The sequence below is a fragment of the Oncorhynchus tshawytscha genome, unplaced genomic scaffold (genome assembly GCF_018296145.1).
Source record: "Oncorhynchus tshawytscha isolate Ot180627B unplaced genomic scaffold, Otsh_v2.0 Un_contig_785_pilon_pilon, whole genome shotgun sequence".
Lineage (NCBI taxonomy): Eukaryota > Metazoa > Chordata > Actinopteri > Salmoniformes > Salmonidae > Oncorhynchus > Oncorhynchus tshawytscha.
The window spans coordinates 296,309-318,839 of NW_024609721.1; the positions used below are offsets into that span (position 1 = coordinate 296,309).

Sequence of the window (22,531 nt, forward strand, 5' to 3'; positions counted from 1 at the left end):
ATTACACTATCACCTACTTAGAAACACACACATGTAGGAATATGAAGAACTGAAAATTCCAGTGAGATTATTCCTCTTTATTTCACAGAGAGATGGGGAGAGAGCAATATATTTTAAACGTCTTTCTTTTGCAACTTCTATGAGTGTAATGTTTACTGTTCATTTGTATTGTTTATTATCCATTTCACTTGCTTGGCGATGTAAACATATGTTCCCCATGCCAATAAAGCCCTCGAATTAAATTAAATTGAGAGACAGACAGACAGAAAGAGGTGGGACAAATAGATAAAAACAACAATGTATCATGAAATCCCTAGAAAACAGAAACACATACCTCCTCACAGCGCGTGTGACGCGACACACCCACACACACACACACATTCCAGAGAGTAGAGAAGGTGCAGCTGAACACAAAATTTCCCCAGCATCCCTTAGTCACCATGTGCACCGCAGTGCCTGATGGGAACTGGAGTCTTTCTCTCAGAGAGGAGCAGGAAGAGACCCACAATGCCTTTGTGCGGAGGCACGGCACAGCACCCCGGGAGATAGTCTCTTGGCGTTGGTTGCCATGGAGGCGTTGGTGGTGGTTTGTAGTCATAGTTACCGTTACCGGGCAGTAACCATCCACAGCCCCAGCGCTACATTAGCAGCCAGCAGAGCACTTCCTCCCAGCAACAGGAAAAAGCCAATCAGCTCCCGGTGCTGCCGATCTGTAACCACAGTGACCAGCGTGGCCTCCAGCAGAGCGGAGAGCATCCATTGGCCGTCGAGAGCGAAGCATGGAACAGAGTTGACCACGGCTAACGCTCCAGACAGGGACACAACGTATCTGATAAACACTGGGTTAAGATATCTACAGGACAGATAGACAGTACACACACTGGGTTAAGATATATACAGTACATATACACACACTACACAAATTGCAAACCTTTCTAGCTACCTAGTGTCCTGGAGGAGGCTTGTGGTCAACCCTAACAGGTTGCTAGCTAGTTAGCATGGGGTTGCTAGGTTTTTTGTACATGTTTCCGGCATCTTTTCATATGCCCGAAAAGAGCTTCTGTACATCAGAACAGCAATCACTAACCTCCATTTGGTTGAGGTTTTCTACTTCAATGAGTCAGGGGTGAAGTACAGTGCCTTGCAAAAGTATTCATCCTCTTTGGCATTTTTCCTATTTTGATGCATTACAACCTGTAATTTAAATGGATTTTTATTTGGATTTCATGTGATGGACATAGACAAAATAGTCCAAATTGGTGGAGTGAAAAAAATTACTTGATTATAAAATATAAAACAAAATTGAAAAGCGGTGCGTGCATATGTATTCACCCCCTTTGCTATGAAGCCCCTAAATAAAATCTAGTGCAACCAATTACCTTCAGAAATCACATAATTAGTTAAATAAGGTCCACCTGTGAGCAATCTAAGTGTCACATGATCTCAGTATATACACACCTGTTCCGAAAGGCCCCAGAGTCTGCAACACAACCAAGCAAGTGGCACCATGAAGACCAAGGAGCTTTCCAAACAGTTTAGGGACAAAGTTGTGGAGAAGTACAGATCAGGGTTGGGTTAAAAAAAAAAATCTGAAACTTTGAACATCCCACTGAGCACCATTAAATCCATTAATATAAAATGGAAAGAATATGGCTCCACAACAAACCTGCCAAGAGAGGGCTGCCCACCAAATCTCACGGACCAGGCAAGGAGGGAATTAATCAGAGGCAACAAAGAGACCAAAGATAACCCTAAAGGAGCTGCAAAGCTCCACAGTGGAGATTGGAGTATCTGTCCATAAGACCACGTTAACCTCTCTTGGGTAGGGGGCAGTATTTTCACATCCAGAAGAAAAGCGTGCCCAAAGTAAACTGCCTGGTACTCAGACCCAGAAGCTAGGATATGCATATAATTGGTAGATTTGGATAGAAAACACTAAAGTTTCTAAAACTGTTAAAATGGTTTGTGAGTATAACAGAACTGATATGGCAGGTGAAACCCAGAGGACAAACCATCCCCAAAAAAACAAAAATTTCAGCCTACCACTGTTTTCAATGGCTGTCACTTTTATTACAAGGCAAAATCCTCCCAGATTGCAGTTCCTAGGGCTTCCACTAGATGTCAACTGTCTTTAGAAAGAGTTTCATGCTGGTTTTTGGAAAAATGAGCCAGAAATTGTGGCTTTTCTAGGTGGCTCCCATTTTGGCTGTAGTGTTTTCCAAGCATGTGGAAGAGAGCGCGTTCTTTGGTATTTTTCTCCGGTAAAGACAATAACCATTCTCTGTCTTAAATTTGATCATTTATTTATTTATTATTATTAGGGTACCTAAGGTTTGATTATAAACATTGTTTGACTTGTTTGGAAAAGTTTATTAATAACGTTTGGGATTCATTTGGTATGCATTTTGACGGAGGGAAACTGGGTGGATTATTGACTGAAGTGTGCCAGCTAAACTGAGTTTTTATGGATATAAAGAAGGCCATTATCGAACAAAAGGTATCTGGGACCTTTTGGAGTGCAAACAGAAGAACATTATTAAAAGGTATTTATTATATTGCAATTTCTGACTTTCGTGGCACACCTGCCTGGTTGAAATATGTTTTTCATGCTTTTGTATGCGGGGCGCTGTCCTCAGATAATCGCATGGTGTGCTTTCGCTGTAGAGCCTTTTTGAAATCTGACACGGCGGCTGGATTAACAAGAGGTTAAGCTTTATTTTGATGCATTCCACTCGTGATTTTATGAAAGTTAAATATGTATAATTCTGTAGTTTGAATTTCGCGCTCTGCAATTTCACCGGATGTTGGCCAGGTGGGACGCTACCATTCCACCTGCTCATAAGAAGTTAAGTCGTACACTCCACAGAGCTGGGAGGGAAATTCTTGAGGGAAACCTGTTTCAGTCTTCCAGAGATTTGAGACTGGGACTGAGGCTGGGCCGGAGTTTCACCTTCCAGCAGGACAATGACCCTAAGCATACTGCTAAAGAAATACTCTAGTGGTTTAAGGGAAACATTTAAATGTCTTGGAATGGCCTAGTCAAAGCCCAGACCTCAAACCAATTGAGAATTTGTGATAAAGATAAAAGATAAAAAAAGATTAAAGATAACTGTACACCAGCAGAACCCATCTGGCTTGAAGGAGCTGGAGCAGTTTTGCCTTGAAGAATGGACAAAAATCCCAGTGGCTAGATGTGCCAAGCTTACAGAGACATACCCCAAGAGACTTGCAAATGTAATTGCTTCAAAAGGTGGCTCTAAAAAGTATTGACTTTTCTTTGTTTTTTTGTGTTATTTCACAATAAAAAGTATTTTGCATCTTCAAAGTGGTAGGCATGTTGTGTAAATAAAATGATACAACCCCCCAAAAAAAAATCAACTTTAATTCCAGGCAACAAAATAGGAAAAATGCCAAGGGGGTGAATACTTTCGCACGCCACTGTACATACTGCCTATCCTGGACCAGACCCAAATCCACGACACTCGAAAAAGGAAGAGGCAGCGTTATAGAGGCAGGCGTGCGGGATACCTGACGAAACTACATTGGCGAGCAGATAAACCACCTCTACCCTCAGTTCTATTGGCGAATGTGCAATCACTGGAGAATAAACTGGATGAGCTCCCTTCAAGACTATTTACCAAGAGCTATTTACCACCACAAACCGATGCTGGCACTAAAACCACACTCAACAAGCTGTATAAGGCCATAGGCAAACAAGAAAATGCTCACACAGAGGCAGCACTCCTAGTGTCCGGAGATTTTAATGCAGGAAAGGTAAAATGGATTTCAGTTAACTTCCACCAGCATGTCAGCTGTGCAACTAAAAGTGAAAAAAAACTCGATCACATTTACTCCACACACAGAGACGCATACAACGCTCTCCCTCTCCCTCCATTTGGCAAATCTGACCATAACTCTATCCTCCTGATTCCTGCTTATAGGTAAAAACTCAACCAGGAAGAACCAGTGACGTGCTCAATACAGAAGTGGTCCGATGAAGCGGATGCTAAGCTACAAGACTGTAGCTATCACAGATTGGAGTATGTTACGGGATTCATCTGACGCCATTGGAGTTTACCACATCAATCACCGGCTTCATGAATAAGTGCATCGACGAGGTCGTCCCCACAGTGACCAGTACAGTGCATTCGGAAAGTAATCAGACCCCTTACCTTTTCCAGATTTTGTTTAATTACAGCCTTATTCTAAAATTGATTAAAACGTCCGTCCCCCCCTCAATCTACACACAATACCCCATAATGATAAAGCAAAAACAATTTTTGCAAATTAATTAAAACTGGAAATGTCACATTTACATAAGTATTCAGACTTTCTCTCAGTACTTTGTTAAAGCACCTTTGGCAGGAATTACAGCCTCGAGTCTTCTTGGGTATGACGCTACATGCTTGGCACACATGTACGGGGGAGTTTCTCCCATTCTTCTCTGCAGATCCTCTCAAGTTTTGTCAGGTTGGATGGGGAGCATCGCTGCATAGCTATTTTCAGGTCTCTCCGGAAGCATGGTGGTGGCCGGGCGACTCAAGGACATTCAGAGACTTGTCCCGAAGCCACTCTTGATTTGTCTTGGCTGCGTGCTTAGGGTTGTTGTCCTGTTGGAAGGTGAACCTTGGCCCAGTCTGAGCTCTCTGGAGAAGGTTTTCATCAAGGATCTCTCTCTCTCTGTACTTTCCTACATTCATCTTTCCCTCGATCCTGACTAGTCTCCCAGTCCCTGCCACAAAACATCCACCACCATGCTTCACCGTAAGGATGGTGCCAGGTTTCCTCCAGACGTGACATGGCAATCAGGCCAAAGAGCTCAATCATAGTTTCATCAGACCAGATAATCTTGTTTCTCATGGTCTGAGAGTCCTTTGTGCCTTAATGTCATGTGCATTTGAATGAGCAGTGGCTTCCGTCTGACCATTCTACCATAAAGGCCTGATTGGCGGAGTGCTGCAGAGATGGGAGAACCTTCCAGGAGGACAACCATCTCCACAGAGGAACTCTGGAGCTCTGTCAGAGTGACCATCAGGTTCTTGGTCACCTACCTGACAAGGCCCTTCTTCCTTGATTGCTCCATTTGGCCGGGTGGCCAGCACTAGGAAGAGTCTTGGTGGTTCTAAACTTCTTCCATTTAAGAATGATGGATGCAACGGTGTTCTTCAGGACCTTCAATGACACAATCCTGTCTAGGAGCTCTATGGACAACTCCATCGACCTCATACTTTGGGTTTTGCTCTGACTTGACAGTGCAACTGAGGGACCTTATATAGACAGGTCTTTCCAAATCATGTTCAATCAACTGAATTTACCACAGGTGGTGTCGTGGAAAAAAACATAACGAAGACCTGGCCATTGGCTTCTTTATTTTTGCCCTACGTTTTATCACACACAACTCACCTGTGAATATTGGTAAAGTGGTCTTAATACCATTTTTGATTTATTGTGTGGGGTCTTTTTAATTTGTTTGTAAACCAGGTAAGCAGAATTACGGAAATATTTGAAAGGTTTGAAATGAGTTTGGAACAGGGAAAGGAAATACTTAATGGGGTTGAATGACCTCTGTTCTGACTTCCTGGTGAGGCCTGAACACACGCACTAGAAAGACTGAAGACATTGGGTGACATTTAAATGGGCTATGTAAACACTAATAATTAGGAAGAAGTTCATAAATTAGCAATAGTCCTGTGTGTGATTCAGAACACGAGAAGGAGTGAAACTGCTGCCCTGAATGAGGGACACCGGTCTTTAGTCTATTTTACCATTACCTTATGGGATACAATTATTTCCTTATGTTGTTGTCATTCTAAATTTCATTTGTTATTGTTATCTGTTTTTCGTATATATTTTAATCTCACTTTCCATCTACTTACTTTCCAGCAACCCGCCTCACCCAATGTGGTACGGATCTGCTATTTTTCTATACCTTATAACTGGAACCTCCACCAGAAGCTAGCCAGCAAACTAGTTACTAGCTAAAAGTCATTGTTTGCCACTGCTAGCGGTCTTCACCTTTAGCTCGGACACTAGCCAGCTTTAGCTTGGCTAGTCTGCAAAGGCGCAATATCAACCCAGAGCATATCTGCTTTTCTCCATCACATCCCCGGATTCCTGCCACAAGCTCTGCACCATTACATCGCAGCTAGCTAGCTGCAACCGAGTGGCTACTGTTGGCTAATGCCTCTGTCCCGAAGCAAGCAACAGTTAGCCTTGAGCTAGCCTCGAGCTAGGCCCATCTCCCGGTCAGCCAACGGAGTATACCAGCTAATTTTTAGGCTACAATACCTCTTTTGCCAATTGGCCTGGGCCCTTTATTGTCGACACGGAGCCCCGCCGATCCATCACGACTGGTCTGTCAACGTAATCGCCTGATGTGGTTTCAACAGGCTTTTCCGTTGCGATGTCACTGAAGACCCATCTGCTAGCCATGGCCCGCTAGCTTTCTGAATGCCGTGTCTCCCGCTCGCCCAGCATAGTAGCGACTACTGAACGGCTCTCTGACTCACCTATTGCTGCTCATTGGACCCTATGATCACTCGGCTACACAGCTGATGCCTGCTGGTCTGTTCATTAACACTGTACCTCCTTTTGTTTATCTGTCAGCCCCAGCCTCGAGCTCAGGTCTTGTATGTACCTAACTGACCCACTCTGCCCATTCATCGCCATTTACCCGTTGTGGTCTTAGCTTTCCCGAACAACGCTCGTGATTGTTTTATGCCTATCTCTAATGTCAATATGCTTTGTCTACTGCTGTTTTGGTTAGTTATTATTGTTTTATTTCACTGTAGAGCCCCCAATCCTGCACAACATGCCTTAGATAGCTCTTTTGTCCGCCTCCCACACATGCAGAGACCTCACCTGCCTTAACAGGTGCCTCCAGAGACGCAACCTCTCTCATCGTCACTCAATGCCTAGGTTTACCTCCACAGTACTCACATCCTACCATACCCTTGTCTGTACATTATGCCCTAAATCTATTCTACCACGCCCAGAAATCTGCTCAGTTTATTCTCTGTTCTATTACTAGCCTGTTCAACCTCTTTCGTATCATCTGAGATCCCTAAAGATTGGAAAGCTGCAACAGTCATCCCCCTCTTCAAAGGGGGAGATACTCTAGACCCAAACTGTTACAGACCTATATCCATCCTGCCCTGCCTCTCTAAAGTCTTCGAAAGCCAAGTTAACAAACAGATCACCGACCCTTTAAAATCCCACCATACCTTCTCCGCTATGCAATCTGGTTTCTGAGCTGGTCATGGGTGCACCTCAGGTCCAAAACGATATAACTGCCATTGATAAAAGACCATACTGTGCAGCTGTCTTCATCGACCTGGCCAAAGCTTTTGACTTTGTCAATCACCGCATTCTTATCTGCAGACTCAATAGCTTGGTGTCTCAAATGACTGCCTTGCCAGGTTCACCAACTACTTCTGTGTCAAATCGGAGGGCCTGTTGCCCGGACCTCTGACAGTCTATATGGGGGTGCCACAGGGTTCAATTCTCAGTCCAACTCTTGTCTGTATATATGCAGACGACACCATTCTGTATATATCTAGCCCTTCTTTGGACACTGTGTTAACCTGTTTGGGGTAGGGGGCAGCATTTTCACTTTTGGATAAATAGCGTGCCCAAACTGAACTGCCTCCTACTCTGTCCCAAATCCTAATATATGAATATTATTATTACTTTTGGATAGAAAACATATAACATAACTTATTTAGCAGGCAAAACCCAGAAGACAAACCATTCAGATCTTTCTTTTGGAGGTCTTTTCTATAAGCTTTCATGGGGATTCCAGAATTCTAATCGACTTTCCTGCAGTTCCTACCGATTCCACTGAATGTCACCAGTTTGTAGAAATGGGGTTTTTTCCTTTGTGTAATGAAGTACCATAGCTCAGAACGAACGTCACTTCATGTGTACCTTTTGATAGAGGCGCGTAACCAGAAAAGTAGCGTCAGTTTGTTTTGCTCCTGTATTGAACACAGATCATCCCGTCTTCAATTTGATCGATTATATACGTTTACAAATACCTAAAGTTTTATTACAAAAGTAGTTTGCAATGTTTTGGCAAAGTTTACAGGTAACTTTTGAGATATTTTGCAGCGACGTTGCCTAAGTTGGAAGTTGTTTTTCTGGATCAAACGTGCCAAAAAAATTGACATTTTGGACGGAATTAATCAAAAGAATTTATGGGACATATTGGAGTGCCAACAAAAGAAGCTCGTCAAAGGTAAGGCATGATTTATATTTTATTTCTGTGTTTTGTGTCGCGCCTGCAGAGTTGAAATATGCTACTCTCTCATTGTTTACTGTTGTACCATCATTAGATAATAGCAAATGATTATTTTGCCGAAAAGCCTTTTTGAAATCTGACATGTTAGCTGGATTCACAACGAGTGTAGCTTTAATTTGCTATCTTGCATGTGTAATTTAATGAAAGTTTGATTTTTATAGAAATGTATTTGAATTTGGTGCTCTGCATTTTCCCTGGCTATTGGCCATGTGGGACGCAAGCGTCCCGCCTACCCCAGAGAGGATAACAAACCTCCAGATGAGCTTCAATGCCATACAACACTCCTTCCGTGGCCTCCAACTACTCTTAAATGCTAGTAAAACTAAATGCATGCTCTTCAACCGATCACTGCCTGCACCCGCCCGCCCGACTAGCATCACTACTCGGTTCTGACTTAGAATATGTGGACAACTACAAATACCTAGGTGTCTGTTTAGACTGTAAACTCTTCTTCCAGACTCACATTAAGAATCTCCAATCCAAAATCTAGAATCGGCTTTCTATTTCGCAACAAAGCCTCCTTCACTCACGCCGCCAAACTTACCCTAGTAAAACTGACTATCCTACCGACTTTGGCGATGTCATCTACAAAATGGCTTCCAATACTCTACTCAGCAAACTGGATGCAGTTTATCACAGTGCCATCCGCTTTGTTACTAAAGCACCTTATACCACCCACCACTGCGACCTGTATGCTCTAGTCGGCTGGCCCTCGCCCTCGTCACCAGACCCACTGTCTCCAGGTCATCCACAAGTCAATGCTAGGTAAAGCTCCGCCTTATCTCAGTTCACTGGTCACGATGGCAACACCCACCCGTAGCACGTGCTCCAGCAGGTGTATCTCACTGATCGTCCCTAAAGCCAACACCTCATTTGGCCACCTTTCCTTCCAGTTCTCTGCTGCCTGTGACTGGAACGAATTGCAAAAATCACTGAAGTTGGAGACTTATCTCCCTCACCAACTTCAAACATCTGCTATCTGAGCAGCTAACCGATCGCTGCAGCTGTTCATAGTCCATCGGTAAATAGCCCACCCAATTTACCTACCTCATCCCCATACTGTTTTTATTAATTTATTTTTCTGCTCTTTTGCACACCAATATCTCTACCTGTACATGACCATCTGATCATTTATCACTCCAGTGTTAATCTGCCAAATTGTAATTATTCGCCTACCTCCTCATGCCTTTTGCACACAATGTATATAGACTTCCTTATTAAAAAAAATATTCTACTGTGTTATTGACTTGTTTTTTGTTTACTCCATGTGTAACTCTGTGTTGTTGTCTGTTCACTCTGCTATGCTTTATCTTGGCCAGGTCGCAGTTGCAAATGAGAACTTGTTCTCAACTGGCCTACCTGGTTAAATAAAGGTGAAATGCATATCCTAGATTCTGGGCCTGAGTAGCAGTATAGGAAGCATTTCCTTTTCCCACATGTTAACGCTTGTTTAATGAAAATGCTTGTAAGTCATGTTCTATTAGGTTGAGAGTCTTAAAAAGGGAAGAAATGTCATTGGAAATTACATAATTAGTCATGCTATCCTATGTTTTAATGTATAAAGAATTGTCTCGTTATATGCTAGTGTTTTTCCTAACCTGATACAAACTTGTCTGTGTGACTTAGTCATCAGACTGGGCGTAAAGCTAAGGTCCGCTTGGGTGTGACCGCAGCATGTGACATCCCGTGGGTTTACCATCTACAGAAAGTCACATGTATGGAAACTTACAGAAAGGTGCACATTATAGTATGTGTTGTGTACGCAGTTAGCTCGAAGGCTCATCCATCTATCAACCTTGTGCTATCTTAAATCTGCATAGACAACTAATTGCAATTTACACACAATCTGCTGAATGTCACATTTACAAAAATGATGCGCTTCTTTATAAAAGCTAAGAACCGAAACAGTTTGTTGAGATTTTCAACCATGCACTGTTGAGTGGATGGTTGATTCTTCATTTTTGCAAATCTTATAATAAAGTGTTGTTTGAAATAATCTGCAGTCTCTCTTCCTATAGAATTGCTACCACAGTGGACTCTAATCAAGTTGTAGAAACATCAAGGAAGATCCATGGAAACAGGACACACCTGAGCTCAATTTTCAGTCTCATCGCAGAGTGAATACTTATGTAAATAAGGTTTTTCTGTTGTTTAAACTTTTTTTTCTTCTGCATTGTCATTATGGGTTGTTGTGTAGATTGATGAGGGAAAAATGTATTCAATCAATTTTAGAATAAGGCTGTAACGTGACAAAATGTGGAAAAATGAAAGGGGTCTGAATACTTTCCAAAAGTATTGTACATATCCCAACCAGAAGCCATGAATTACAGGCAACATCAGCACTGAGCTAAAGGCTAGTGCTGCCGCATTCAAAAGAGTGGGACTCTAACCCGAACGCTTATATATGCCCTCCGACGAACCATGGAACCCTGACCTGTTCACTGGACGTGCTACCTTGTCGTGGACCTGCTGTTTTCGACTCTCTCTACCGCACCTGCTGTCTCTAACTATGAATGATCGGCTATGAATAGCCAACTGACATTTACTCCTGAGGTGCTGACCCTGTTGCACCCTCTACAACCACTGTGATTATTATTATCTGACCCTGCTGGTCATCTATGAACGTTTGAACATCTTGGCCATGTACTGTTATAATCTCCACCCGGCACAGCCAGAAGAGGACTGGCCACCCATCAGAGCCTGGTTCCTCTCTAGGTTTCTAAAAGGTTCTGGCCTTTCTAGGGAGTTTATCCTAGCTACCGTGCTTCTACATCTGCATTGCTTGCTGTTTGGGGTTTTAGGCTGTTCCAGCTGTTCCGGAAGTCTAAGTCTTCACAGACATTTTCAACCTCTCCCTGACCCAGTCTGTAATAAATACATGCAATACTTACTATTGCTCCGTAGCACTCATTCGCATACCGACCCAACAGACCCACAAATGTCGCAATCACTTTTGCACTCCATGCGGTCCTTTCCCACCTGGACAAACGGAACAACTACATGAGAATGCTGTTAAATTTACTACAACTCTTAGTTCAACACCATAGAGTTGAGCTTGGTTGGCTCTAACACAGAACCGGCTGTGCGCGTGCATAAATGTATTTTGTTCCCACACACCAAACGCCATCACGACACGCAGGTTAAAATATCAAAACAAACTCAACCAATTATATTAATTTGGGGACAGGTCGAAAAGCATTAAACATTTATGGCAATTTAGCTAGTTTGCACTTGCTAGCTAATTTGTCCTGTTTAGCTAGCGTGCTGTTGCTAGCTAATTGCTAGCTAATTTGTCCTGGGATATAAACATTGAGTTGTTATTTTACCTGAAATGCACAAGGTCCTCTACACCACCAATTAATCCAATTAATCCACACAAAACAGTAAACCAAATCGTTTCTAGTCATCTCTCCTCTCATCCTTCCAGGCTTTTTCTTCTCGACTTTATAATGCGATTGACAACTTTCATAAATTAGGTGATACCGCCACTAACCTTGTTCGTCTTCAGTCACCCACATGTGTATAACCAATGAGGAGATGGCACGTGGGTACCTGCTTCTATAAACCAATGAGGAGATGGGAGAAGCAGGACTTGCAGTGCGATCTGTGTCAGAACTAGAACCGACTTCTATTTTAGCCCTTGGCAATGCAGATGCTCGTTGGTGCGCGCGAGCAGTGTGGGTACAATAATTGAATAATATAGACTTCTAAATTGATTTTACAATGCTCGCAACGAGAGTGGTGTAATCCGCCTGTAAACTAGAGACCCTGGGACTGAACACTCCCTCTGCAACTGGATCCTGGACTTCCTGAAGGGACACCCCCAGGTGGTAAGGGTAGGCAACAACAGATCTACCATGCTGACCCCTCAATACGGTGGCCCCTCAGTGGTGTGTGCTTAGTGCCCTCCTGTACTCCCCGTTCACCCACGACTGTGTGTGTGCACACAACTCCATCACCATCATTAAGTTTGCCAATGACATGACGGTGGTAGGCCTGGACAACAACAGTGGTAGGCAGGACAACAACCTCTCTGTCAACGTCAGACAAAGGAGCTGATCGTGGACTACAGGAATGGAGGGCTGAGCATGCCCCCATTTACATCGACGAGGCTGTAGGGTCGAGAGCTTTAAGTTCCTCTGTGTCCACATCACTAAGGACCTATGGCCAAAAGTATGTGGACACCCCTTCAAATTAGTGGATTCGGCTATTTCAGCCACACCCGTTGCTGACAGGTGTATAAAATCAAGGACACAACCATGCGATCTCTATAGAAATCATTGGCAGTAGAATGGCCTTACTGAAGAGCTCAGTGACTCAACATAGGATGCACATTTCCAACAAGTCAGTTCGTCAAATTTCTGCCCTGCTAGAGCCGCCCCGGTCAATTGTCTCTCCTCGGTTGCAACACTCACGACCGAATTCCAAACGGCCTCTGGAAGCAACGTCAGCATAAGAACTGTTCGTCAGGAGCATCATCAGATGTGTTTCCATGGCCGAGCAGTCGCACACAAGCCTAAGATCACCATGCGTCGGGTGGTGTAAAGCTTGCCACCATTGGACTTTGGAGCAGTGGAAACTCGTTCTCTGGCAGTCCAACGGATGAATCTGGGTTGGACGGATGCCAGGAAAACATTACCTGCCCGAACACATAGTGCCAACTGTAAAGTTTGGTGGAAGAGAAATAATGGTCTGAAGCCGTTTATCATGGTTCCTCAGTTCCAGTGAAGGGAAATCTTAACGCTACAGCATACAATGACATTCTAGATAATTCTGTGCTTCCAACTTTGTGACAACAGTTTGGAGAAGGCCCTTTCCCGTTTCAGCATTACAATACCCCCGTGCACAAAGTGTGGTCCGTCGAGCTAGGCGTGGATGAACTTGACTGGCCTGCACAGAGCCCTGACCTCAACCACATTGAACACCTTTTGGATGAATTGGAATGCTGACTGCAAGCCAGGCCTAATCGCCCAACATCAGTGACCAACCTCAATAATACTTGTGAATGAATGGAAGCAAGTCCCCGCAGCAATGTTCCAACATCTAGTGGAAAGCCTTCCCAGAAGAGTGAAGGCTGTTATAGCAGCAAAGTGGGGACCAACTCTATATTAATGCCCATGATTTTAAAATGAGATGATTTACGAGAGTCCACACATACTTTTGGCCATATAGTGTATCATGGTCCAAACACACCAACACAGTCGTGAAGAGGGCAGGACAACACTTCTTTCCCCTCAAGAGGCTGAAAATATTTGGGCGCTCAGATCCTCCAAAGGTTCTACAGCTACACCATTGAGAGCGTCTTGACTGGTTGCATCACAGTTTGACATTCGCTTGACATCCAACCACAAGGCGCTACAGAGGATAGTGCGTACAGCCCAGTACAAGCTTCCTGCCATCCAGGACCTATATACTAGGCGGTGTCAGAGGAAGGCCCACAAAATTGTCAAAGACTCCAGCACCCATGTCATAGACTGTTCTCTCTGCTACCGCACGGCAAGCGGTACCAGAGCGCCAAGTCTGGGACCAAAAGGCTCCTGAACAGCTTTTACCCCCAAGCCATAAGACTGCTGAACAGTTAATCAAATGGCTACCCAGACTATTTACATTAACCCCATTTTTTTGTTGTGCTGGCTCTATGCACTCCCACTGGACTCTACCCACACACCCACCCACTAGACTCTACCCACACACCCACTCATACTACACTGACACCCCAACACACCACAGTTTCTGTTAGCCAGTAATAGACGGCTTTTGTCCGATAAAAACAGTGATCTAGAGGCAGTATGCATTTTAAAAACAAACATATACTGCATTCTTTGAAACCTGAACTTATTAATATGATACATGTTATTCAATCACCACACTGCTCAGGCATGTCAACGATCGTCTGCATAGCCAGGTGCTAAAATAGAACTTGGTTATTTGAGCGTCTGCGTTTGGTTCTATTTGTGATGCTTAATGCGCTGCAAGTTACGCATCTCCCACCTCCTTCATTGATTTTTAAGAGCATATACCCAATGTGGGTGACTGAAAGATGAACTGAGGTCCACACTGGTGGTGGTAATGCACCTTAAAGTTGGTTGACAACCACCATATAAACTCCAAAAGAAGTAGCCTGAAGGAGGAGAGATTACTAGAAACTGACTTGGTTTACCCTTTTATCTGTGGATTAATTGTTAGAGTAGAGAACCTTGTGCATTTCAGGTAAAATAACAACCTAATGTTTATATCCGAGGACAAATGACCTAGCAACAGCAAACTAGCTAGCTAAATTGCCATAGATGTTAAAGGCTTTTCAACCTGTCCCCAAATGAATATAGTTGGTTCAGAGTTTGTTTTTATATTTCAACCGGTGTATCCTGATCGCGACTGGTGTGGTTGGACAAAATCAACATGTGCGCGATGGCGCAACGTATCTTATTAGATCTCCGCTCTTTCTAAATTTCTAACAGATATTTTCATATCGGTCGCATAAAACTGCTTGCATGTGAAAACACTCGACGATGGTGTTTTCCCACTAATTGCATTATGGAACAAACATTTGCGTGTCGCCTACTGCCTTGTGCGTATTGTTGTGCTTACATTGTGAATAATAATATTTTAAACATTTTATGACAAAAACATTTTTATTTGATTTTATTTGATCAATAGGCTACATCTGTCAGTACAAACTTTGATTGAGGAAATTATGATTTACATTTGAGTAATTTAGCACACATTCTTATCCAGAGCCACTTACAGTAGTGAGTTCATACCTTTTTCATACTGGTCCTCCGTGTGAAACAAACCCACAACCGTGGCTTTGCAAGTGCCATGCTCTACCAACAGAGCCACACAGAACATTTAAATGTTACTAAAAAATAAAATAGCACCACAACACTGAAAGTCCCCAACAATATTTTATGTTGCTAGCTAGCTAGTTAGCTGTGGTTTGCTAGCTAGTTAGCTGTGGTTTGCTAGTTAGTTAGCTGTGGTTTGCCAGCTAGTTAGCTGTGGTTTGCCAGCTAGTTAGCTGTGGTTGTGGTTTGCCAGCTAGTTAGCTGTGGTTTGCCATCTGCTTGGGGCAGAGATGTTAATAGGAAGATAGGAGATAGGAATCCCAACGAATGATGGAACGTATAACACCGAACCCAAATCAAATCAAAATCAAATGTATTTATAAAGCCCTTCTTACATCAGCTGATATCTCAAAGTGCTGTACAGAAACCCAGCCTAAAACCCCAAACAGCAAGCAATGCAGGTGTAGAAGCACCTTCACAGCAGACAACAGACTTGACAGCAGACTGTCAACCAATTGCGTTCAAGTTGTCATGCTGCGTCAGGTGGTTGCTAAGCTAATCGGCACGCTATCCCTTCTCAAAGTCAGGGTATGAGTCGAGAAAGTACGTAATGTCACGAATCCAAAGCTATACCATTTTTCAGAGAACACCATTGAATATTAGACCCTGGTCTCAATTGGGTTCCCCTGATTAAATAAAAAAAAAAGTTCATCAAAAATAAAATATACAATATTACAGAGAACAAGTTAATTATCTCACATCACGTTGGGTTTTTGAGCTAGCACCCAATTGATTCCTATTCACTCCATGAAGGAGTGCTCTCCTTGTTGTAGAATGCACCGCGTGGTCCATTGACAATGCATCGGTAACGTAAACAATGGCCGTTAATTTGATTCCAATGGAGTTTCCCTATCTCCCACAAAGTAGATCTGCTCTGGGTTGCTAACTAGTTAGCTGCGGTTGCTAGCATGGTAGCTGTGATTGCTAGCGAGTTAGCTGTAGTTTCCTAGCCGCTTCAGGTTTGTTCATTTCCAACACAGCCATAATATGGACTCTGAATGTACAAAAGGATACTTGCAGAAGGTCTCCATGACAACAGGTAGGTCCAGGTTCAGGAAGCCGAAGCGAGGAGCAAAGTTGGTCAGACTGACTGAGGAGGACAGGACAGGCATTAAGACAGACAGGCAGGCAGACAGAGTTATGGTTAGTTGGTCAGACAGGAGGGACAAAAACAGGACAGAGGACAGTGTCTGTGTTAGTTGGTCAGACAGGAGGGGCATTAACACACACTGACCTGCATATTGGAGGTGAGGAGGGTACCCCACAAACAGCATCTGTGTATTGGGTGGATGAGTAAGACGGATCAACCTGGTCTGGTTCTCCAGTGAAGGTGTGACACAGACACTAGGTGAGTGTCTGTCAGGGTCTGTGTCAAGATGTGTGTGTGTGAGGCAGTCTGCGTTTCTGCGACACACACGGCTGCCAGACAGCAGCTTACGAGCCGGGAGACACGCATACTGAAACACAACCAGCAGTTAGTCCAATATCTGTGTGTGTGTGTGTGTGTGTGTGTGTGTGTGTGTGTGTGTGTGTGTGTGTAGGGCTGTACCCTACCCTCAAACCCTGGCTCGACCAAGAGTCGTTTGTTCTTTCAACCAATCGGTCAACATTTTGTGTAGGGATAGTTTTTTTGTGTAGGGTTAGTGTAGGGTTAGTATTTTGCCATATATAGACACACCCTGTGTTCGATTACAAGCATTTCGCTACACTCACATTAACATCTGCTAACCATGTGTATGTGACAAATAAAATTTGATTTGATTAAATTAACTCTATGCACCAAGCTGGTCTGATGCTTTAAGCACTGTGTGATTAAATTAACTCTATGCACTGAGCTGGTCTGATGCTTTAAGCACTGTGTGATTAAATTAACTCTATGCACTGAGCTGGTCTGATGCTTTAAGCACTGTGTGATTAAATTAACTATATGCACTGAGCTGGTCTGATGCTTTAAGCACTGTGTGATTAAATAATTAAGACATGGAGCCTGAGATGAAGATAAGCAGAAAATAAAATCTGGACCATCCATCGTCCTGCCTTTACGCTCGTTAAGTTACTAGTAATAGGCTACACCATGGGTCAGCAAGCTCTTCCATCAGCAACTGTATCTTATCATTTCTAGCGACCTGCGTGCCAGTTATGATTTTCATGGAACAGTATTATTTCAACTATAATAACATCTTCATCAAAATCACTGCCGTGGTTAAGCTAAATTAAATCTAAATGAAAATGATAAATGTAAAAGCTAAAATTTATAATTTGAGCTAACCTTTTTCCTAACCTTCCAATCGGCTCATTCATCCCCCTCCTCTCCCCTGTAACTATTCCCCAGGTCGTCGTTGTAAATGAGAATGTGTTCTCAGTCAACTTACCTGGAAAAACAGGGATAAATAAAAGTATAAAATAAAGACTAAATTCTCCAAACCTGCTACGGAAGAGTACATTCCAGTCATAGCTGTAGTCCACCAAGTGAGAACCCTATGCATGGTCTATATTATCACCTATAGTCTAGCTAAATAAAGGTTTAATTATTACTTTTATTTCTTTTAAATCACCTGTAGTCCAACTGAAGCAGCATAGTGGCTATAAATACATGGGCTGAAGCATGGGGTTGCCCATCTGCATTTACACTACTGGACACCCGAGACATGGATTGTTCTCCATGATCCCGTCCGGCAGGCGGTACCGGTACATCAAGGCTCTCACAAACAGACTCCTAAACAGCTTCTATCCCCTGGTCATAAGATACAGGACAGTTTTGCTAGCACAGACTGGAATATGTTCCGGGATTCTTCCGATGGCATTGAGGAGTACACCACATCAGTCACTGGCTTCACCAATAAGTGCATTGATGACATCATCCCCAAAGTGACTGTACGTACATACCCCAACCAGAAACCATGGATTACAGGCAACATCCGCACTGAGCTAAAGGGCAGAGCTGCTGCCTTCAAGGAGCAGGACTCTAACCCAGACGCTTTTAAGAAATCCCGCTACACCCTCAGACGAACCATCAAACAGGCAAAGCGCCAATACAGGACTAAGATTGAATCGTACTGCATCGGCTCCGACGCTCGTCAGATGTGGCAGGGCCTGCAAACTATTACAGACTACAAAAGGGAAGCACAGCCACGAGCTGCCCAGTGACACAAGCCTACCAGACGAGCGAAATCACTTCTATGCTCGCTTCGAGGCAAGCAAGACTGAGGCATGCATGAGAGCATTAGCTGTTCTGTACGACTGGGTGATCATACTCTCTGTAGCCGACATGAGTAAGGCCGCGGGGCCAGACGGATTACCAGGACGGGTGCTCCGGACATGTGCTGACCAACTGGCAGGTGTCTTCACTGACATTTTCAACATGTCCCCGATTGAGTCTGTAATACCAACATGTTTCAAGCAGACCACCATAGTCCCTGTGCCCAAGAGCACTAAGGTAACCTGACTAGATGACTACAGACCCATAGCCATGAAGTGCTTTGAAAGGCTGGTCATGGCTCACACTAACACCATTATCCCAGAAACTCTAGACCCACTCCAATTCACATACCACCCCAACAGATCCACAGATGATGCAATCTCTATCGCACTCCACACTGCCCTTTCCCACCTGGACAAAAGGAACACCTAGATGAGAATGCTGTTCATTGAATACAGCTCAGCGTTCAACACCATATGTGCCAGCAAAGCTCATCACTAAGTTAAGGACCCTGGGACTAAACACCTCCCTCTGCAACTGGATCCTGGACATCCTGACAGGCCGCCCCCCCCATGTGGTGAGGGCAGGAAACAATACACCCGCCACGCTGATCCTCAACACTGGAGCCCCTCAGGGGTGCTTGCTCAGTCCCCTCCTGTACTCCCTGTTCATCCACGACTGCATGGCCAGGCACAACTCCAACACCATCGTGTACCACAACAGTGGTAGGTCTGATCACTGACAATGACGAGACAGCCTATAAGGAGGAGGTCAGAGACTTGGCCAAGTGGTGCCAGAATAACAACCTATCCCTCAACGTGATCAAGACAAAGGAGATGATTGTGGACTACAGGAAAAGCAGGCCCAAGCATGATCCCATTCTCATCGACGGGACTGTAGTAGAGCAGGTTGAGAGCTTCCAAGCTCTTTGGTGTCCACATCACCAACAAACTAGAATGGTCCAAACACACAAAGACAGTCGTGAAGAGGGCACGACAAAGCCTATTCCTCCCCAGGAGACTGAAATGATTTGGCATGGGTCCTCCGATCCTCAAAATGTTCTACAGCTGCACCATCCTGACTGGGAGCATCACCGCCTGGTATGGCAACTGTTTGGCCTACGACCGCAAGGCACTACAGAGGGTAGTGCGTACGGCCCAGTACATCACTGGGGCCAAGCTTCGTGCCATCCAGGACATCTTATACCAGGCGGTGTTAGAGACTGTTTTAGAGACTGTTATCTCTGCTACCGCACAGCAAGCAGTACCGGAGCGCCAAGTCTAGGTCCAAAACAGCTTCTAACCCAGAGCCATAAGACTACTGAACAGCTAATCAAATGGCTACCTGGACTATTTGCATTAAATCCCCCCCTCCTTTTAGGCTACTGCTATTCGCTGTTTATTATCACTTCCCCCCTAACTACATGTACATATTACCTTGTACCCCCGCACATTGACTCAGTACCGGTACCCCCTGTACATAGCCTTGTTATTGTACTGTGTTACTTTTTATTATTTTTTACTTTTGTTTATTTGGTAAATATTCTTTCTGGAACTACATTGTTGGTTAAGAGCTTGTAAGTAAGCATTTCATGGTAAGGTCTACACCGGTTTTATTCGGTGTATGTGACAAATAAAGTTTGATTCGATTTGACACAGCCTGTATATACAACCACTCCAGTACCCCTGCATATTGAATAAGGTACTGACACTGACCTGTATATACAGTACCAGTCAAAAGTTTGGATATAACTAGTCATTCCAGAGTTTCTTATTTTTTTTCCCTTCTGCATTGTAGAATAATATTGAAGCAATCAAAACTATGAAATAACACATATGGAATCATGTAGTAACCATATGGAATCATGTAGTAACCAAAAAAAGTGTTAAACAAATCAAAATATATTTTATATTTGAGATTCTTCAAATAGCCACCTTTTGCCTTGATGACAGCTTTGCACATTATTGGCACTCTCAACCAGCTTCATGAGGTGTTCACCTGGAATGCATTTCAATGAACAGGTGTGCCTTGTTAAGTTAATGTGTGGAATTTCTTTCCTTCTTAATGTGTTTGAGCTAATCAGTTGTGTTGTGACAAGGTAGGGGTGGTATACAGAAGATAGCCCTATTTGGTAAAAGACCAAGTCCATATTATGGCAAGAACAGCTCAAATAAGCAAAGAGAAACGACAGTCCATCATTATTATCATTATCTAAATTATTATCAATATTAACATTATCTATATTATTATCATCATCTATATTATTAATATATTATTATTATCTATATTATCATTATCTATATTATCATTATCTATATTATTATCATCTATATTATTAATATATTATTATCTATATTATTAATATATTATCTATATTACTATTATCTATATTATTATCAATATTATCATTATCTATATTATTATCTATATTACTATCTATATTATCATCATTATCTATATTATCAATATTATCATTATCTATATTATCAATATTATCATTATCTATATTATCATCTATATTACTATCTATATTATTATCAATATTATCATTATCTATATTATTATCATCTATATTATTAATATACTATTATCTATATTACTATCGATATTATTATCATTATCTATATTATCATTATCTATGTTAATATATTATTATTATCTATATTACTATCTATATTATTTATATTATCTATCTATATTATTATCTATATTATTATCATTATCTATATTAATATATTATTATCTATTATTTATATTATTATCAATATTATGATTTATATTATGATTATTATCTGTATTATCATCATCATCATCATCATCATCATCACTGCGTTGTTGGGAAAGAGCGCTCAAGGCAAGACTTTCATTGTACTGTTTAAACCTGCTATATCCTGTGCCCTAATCCTGTGCACGTGATGAATAAACTTTGAAAAGGCCCGATTTTTTATAATAATAATAATGAATTATAATGACAAAGTATTATTAATCATCTGAAAAGTGTTTTTCCCGCAATTGCATTAAGAATTGTTGTGCATTGACGGCTTCAGTCCTGGAAGTATGTGATTTTAGGGGCAAGGCATTTTGCCCTTCAAGAGGTGCCCAATCTACTAGGGAATCCAGGCCTTCTGCGAGGGCACCGAGCCATTAACAAATAGCCAATTAAAATGATTCAAAACCGTATAGGTGTAGGTTATATGCATATTGGCTACAGCCTCATGTCCACACCGATGCTGACATGAGGGAGGAACCAGAAAATATACTTTAAAAATATAAAGTATATATACAAAAGTATGTGGACACCAGTTCAAATTCATGGATTTGGCCATTTCAGCCACACCCGTTGCTGACAGGTGTATAAATTGAGCACACAGACAAGAAAGCTCCATAGACAAACAGTGACAGTAGAATGGCCTTACTGAAGAGCTCGGTGACTTTCAAAGTGGTACCGTCATAGTATGCCCCGTTTCTAACAAGTCAGTTCGTCAAATTTCTGCCCTGCTAGAGATGCCCCGGTCGACTGTAAGTGCTGTTATTGTGGAAACATCTAGGAGCAACAACTGCTCAGCCGTGAAGTGGTAGGACACAGAAGCTCACAGAACGGGGCCGCCGAGTGCTGAAGGGCGTAGAGCGTAAAAAACGCCTGTCCTCAGCTGCAACACTCACTACCAAGATCCAAACTGCCTCTGGAAGCAACGTCAGCACAATAACTGTTCGTCAGGAGCTTCATGAAATGGGTTTCCATGGCCAGCAATGCCAAGCATCGGCTGAAGTGGTGTAAAGCTCGCCACCAATGGACTCTAGAGCAGTGGAAGCACGTTCTTTGGAGTGATGAATCACGTTTCACCAAATCAGGCAGTCTGACGGACGAATCTGGGTTTGGAGGATGCCAGGAGAAATGCTACCTGCCCAAATGCAGAGTGCCAACTGTAAAGTTTGGTGGAGGAGGAATAATGGTCTGGGTCTGTTTTTCATGGTTCAGGCTAGGCCCCTTAGTTCCAATGAAAGGAAATCTTAACGCTACAGCATACAATGACATTCTAGACAATTCTGTGCTTCCAACTTTGTGACAACAGTTTGGGGAAGGCCCTTTCCTGTTTCAGCATGACAATACCACGGAGACAAAGCAAGGTCCATACAGAAATGGTTTGTTAAGATCAGTGTGGAAGCATTTGACTGGCCTGCAGAGCC

General features: G+C 42.9%; 1 protein-coding gene across 1 annotated transcript; it reads right to left on the minus strand.

The window, feature by feature from the left end:
* Positions 1-62: 62 nt before the first annotated feature.
* On the minus strand, positions 63-17,940 carry mbtps2 (membrane-bound transcription factor peptidase, site 2). Its single transcript, XM_024404002.2, has 3 exons — positions 16,379-17,940; positions 16,159-16,234; positions 63-829 (listed from the first exon to the last, which is right to left on the minus strand). Exons 1-3 carry the CDS (start codon positions 16,416-16,418, stop codon positions 607-609), a joined length of 339 nt encoding a protein of 112 aa, XP_024259770.1. The 5' UTR covers positions 16,419-17,940; the 3' UTR covers positions 63-606.
* Positions 17,941-22,531: the final 4,591 nt, after the last annotated feature.

Coding starts and splice junctions, on each gene's coding strand:
- mbtps2 (XM_024404002.2), bottom strand. CDS start 16,418: ATGCTGTTTGTGGGGTACCCTCCTCACCTCCAATATGCAG. Junction 16,235..16,378: donor TCCTCACCTCCAATATGCAG/GTCAGTGTGTGT, acceptor TGTCCTCCTCAG/TCAGTCTGACCAACTTTGCT. Junction 830..16,158: donor GTCATGGAGACCTTCTGCAA/GTATCCTTTTGT, acceptor AGTGTTTATCAG/ATACGTTGTGTCCCTGTCTG.